The sequence below is a fragment of the Emiliania huxleyi genome (genome assembly GCF_000372725.1).
Source record: "Emiliania huxleyi CCMP1516 chromosome Unknown EMIHUscaffold_117, whole genome shotgun sequence".
In the NCBI taxonomy this organism is placed as follows: Eukaryota; Haptophyta; order Isochrysidales; family Noelaerhabdaceae; genus Emiliania; species Emiliania huxleyi.
In genome coordinates this window covers 280,792-284,089 of record NW_005201421.1, presented here as the reverse complement: position 1 = coordinate 284,089, position 3,298 = coordinate 280,792, and the positions used below count along the sequence as shown (strand labels likewise).

The 3,298-nt window shown below is 62.4% G+C and overlaps 1 protein-coding gene across 1 annotated transcript in view; it reads right to left on the bottom strand.

Moving 5' to 3' along the window:
• The window catches only part of EMIHUDRAFT_224404 (hypothetical protein), a gene marked incomplete at both ends in the record, with an annotated part of 3,691 nt that extends 2,190 nt beyond the window's left edge, over nt 1-1,501 (bottom strand). Inside the window, 3 exons of the mRNA XM_005790989.1 lie at nt 412-718; nt 896-963; nt 1,447-1,501. Of these exons, the coding sequence (XP_005791046.1) occupies nt 412-718; nt 896-963; nt 1,447-1,501 (430 nt within the window). The remainder of the gene's footprint in view (nt 1-411; nt 719-895; nt 964-1,446) is intronic.
• Between the last annotated feature and the right edge of the window lie 1,797 nt (nt 1,502-3,298).

Sequence of the window (3,298 nt, the reverse complement as noted above, 5' to 3'; positions counted from 1 at the left end):
GTGCGGCTAGAGCTGTCAAACGTTAAGAGCTGAACAGTGTGTTGCTAGTGTTAACAGTAACAACAGAACAACAGTGGGGCTCCCCAACAACAGTAGCTAACGTTAGGCCAGCTGAACAACAATAAGGAAGGCCTGGCAGTGACCCACGACGATCTCCAGCGTCCAGTGCGGGTAATACCCGAAAATACCTGGAAAAACCCAGGTATTTTCGGGTTTTACCCGGGTTTTGGGGCATTTTCTGCTTGCTGACCACTGAACAACAGTAACAACAGTAACAAACAGTAACAGCTTGGGGGGAGGCCTCGGTGCCGCTTGCGGCCGCCGCGCCAGCGCGCAGCGCGAGCTCGGCGCAGACACCCGGCAGGCACCTCTGATTAGCGCGGTGTTCGGCCACAGTTGTATTACGGCTACCGAATCCACAGTGCTTGCCGGCGCCGGCGCCGCAGACGAGGGTCGAGGGGCCATCCTTGATGACGAAGAGAATCTCGCTCCGGCAGAAATACTTGTTGCTCTTGTTGGCGCCGTTGGGCTGCTTTTCCTCTGACTTGACCACAGGGAACAATCTCGCGAGTACTCCCTTGAGCGCAGCGGGGTCCATTCGGTTCAGCTCCTCGAGGCTGTTCCCGCCCCAGTTGAGGGTGACGACGAACGGTGGTCCCGGTGGAGTGCACATCATATACCACTCCCTGCCAAACGCCGTGCCAGAAAAAACAAAAACCTAGTCCGAAAAAAGCCGGCGGGGTAAGCAACTACACAACATGAGGCATCTTGCTGCAAAAAGAGGCATCTCGCATGCAGCCGGCCCCGTCCTTCTCCGACCAGCCGGCGGGGGAGCGGTGGTACCCTGCTGGCCGTCTGCGCGGTCACCGCCGATCCGAGTAGCCGTCGTCTCGACCTCGTGCACGATCCGGCCGGCCCCGTCCTTCTCTCGCGCCATGACGGCCGCAGGGTACCGCCGCTCCCCTGGTCGCAGAAGATCTCAAGGCGCGATCCGGTGGGCAGGACAGTGTGGCCGTCGAGCGTCGCCCTTGCATGCAGGTCGGAGGGCGATCGAGCGAGGGCGAGGGCGTTACGATGAAACATGTCAAAACATGTCAGAATGTCTTACACCCATCCCCGTTTTGGCGTTTTGGGCACAAGCCACGAGGCAGGCCCACGAGGGTGAGGCCCACATGCGGCATGCGCCATGCGCCATATACCCAAGAGGTGCTGCCTCATGCATTCGTAGTCGCCTCGGGCCTGGCGCAGGGGTGAGTACGATCCTACATTGACGGAGTGAAGCGACGAGCGGATGCACGGACGGCCTGGGGCCTGTGTTACAGCGCGCAGGGGCGTGAGGCGCACTCTTGAAGAGGGGGGGGGGGGGGAGTACTACTACTAGATAGCCAACAACTGGTAACAAGTGTTTTTGGGGCGAGGGTGATGCCGGTTTCATTTCACATTCACGTGGTGATGGGGAGAGGGCGAGGGCCACTGCGCCCAAGCAACTCGGGTCGTTCATATGTGACTCTGACCCCACACGAGTCCTGACCCGTATTACAGAATGACCAGGAATTTAGTGTTTCCATTCCCCTTCTCTGCGCGAGAGCCGTGGAGGGCGCCATCAGAGTTCTCAGAGACATGCCGCCGCCTCGAGAAGGGTCGCCGTTCCGACCATGGAGGCGGGGATAGGACTTGAGAGAGGCGTGGAGGCGCAGCCTAGGCACCGCCGACGGCGAAGATGTCGTTGAGCTTGCACTCGAGCAACGTGACGCGCTCCTGGATGCCGTTCACCAGTGCCCGCGGAGTGCCCGCCTCTGGGCTCTGCGCACGAAACACACGCCTCCCCCTTGTATGCCGCAGTTTATCACGCTCGTAAAAGAAATCGTGCATTTCCCAAAAGGCGGGACGGAATCCCGCCATTTTTGAGACCTCCCACCCGCACACTCTCGCTCCGCGGCCCACCCAGCGCCCGCCAGCGCCCGCCAGCTGGCGGGATCCACTGGCGTCTAGTCGAGAGCACGCCAGTGAGTCCAGCGTGGACGCACCATCGGGCGGCGCAGGGCGTACAGAGAGGAGGGAGAGGCAATGCGTGTGTGGCGCGTGAAAGCGAGCCGGTTAGGAGGCCCAGCTAGAGGAGCCAGCGGCGCCAGCGCAGCAGGCAGAGAGGGTAGTCCGTGCCCAGAACCGCCGCCTGCTCATGATGCACGCCTGCGTCGGTCCACGCCACCGCGCACAGCAGCAGGCACCACAGCAGGAAGGAGCGGCTCTGTCCTTGCTGCACGCTCGTCGCCACAAGCAAGAGAGCGACGCCGATTGCGCCTTGTAACCCGCAACCGCCCGAAGCTTCTCGATCTCTGCGTCAGGATACCGCATTCGACTTGACCAGGCGCGGCAGCTTTCGCAGCGCGTCGCCTAATCTCGCTCGGGCTATACACGTAATATGCCTCGATCTCGCTGCCCCCAATGCTGATCGCTGCGTCTCACGGGCGCGGTTGCAAAAGTGCAGTCTCGTCATGCCTCGGCCTTGACCATGCTGCACAGCAGCACGCGGACCGCTCGGTCGTCTCGGTGAGTGGCCCATGGAGCCACAGAGTCCTGTGCAGCTGAGCTGCGCGCTTCGCCGCATCCAACTCCCGGCCCTCTCCTTCCCACGAACGCCCGCTCTGCGCGAAGCTGAAGCCTCGAAGACTGAGCGTGCGTGCTATACCGCTCCCTGAGACAAAGCGCCCTGTGGGCCGGGGGCGCGTGCACGCGATGTCGGGATCGTTTGCTGGATCGTTTTGGGTTGTGGTTGTTAGGCTTTTGGAAGAAAAGCTATTTCAGTTCACGGCGGGCTGCGGCGGGCACTCCCGTCTTAGACTAAGAGGTTCGTGTGTAGATCGCATCTGACAACCCCCCCCCCCTCTAGCGCCGATATCCGAAACGCCGCACACTCTAACCTCCCTGGCCCTTCAAGTCTTGCCAAGCAAGGACAGACTTCAGACAGACAGACAGACAGGTGACAGGCAAGAGCAGGGCCAGCCAGACCAGGGCCAGGCTGCCCTCCTCCGTCGGCGCAGCGTCGCACAGTGGTCAGTGCTGCTAGCAGCGCCGGGCGACGACGGCTTGCCGCCTCCGGTCCCGGCCCTTCGCATCACCGACGACACAATGGCCTCGAACAATGGCCACCGCACCGCGCGACGCCGCTCGCCGCCCCCGCCGCCGCCCGGCGTCGCCGCCGTCGCCGCCATCGTCGCCGTCGCCGACGAGTGCCGCTATAGCTCGACCCCCCCCCCCCCCCACAAGATGGGGCGAGGCCCGTGTCACGAGCAAATGC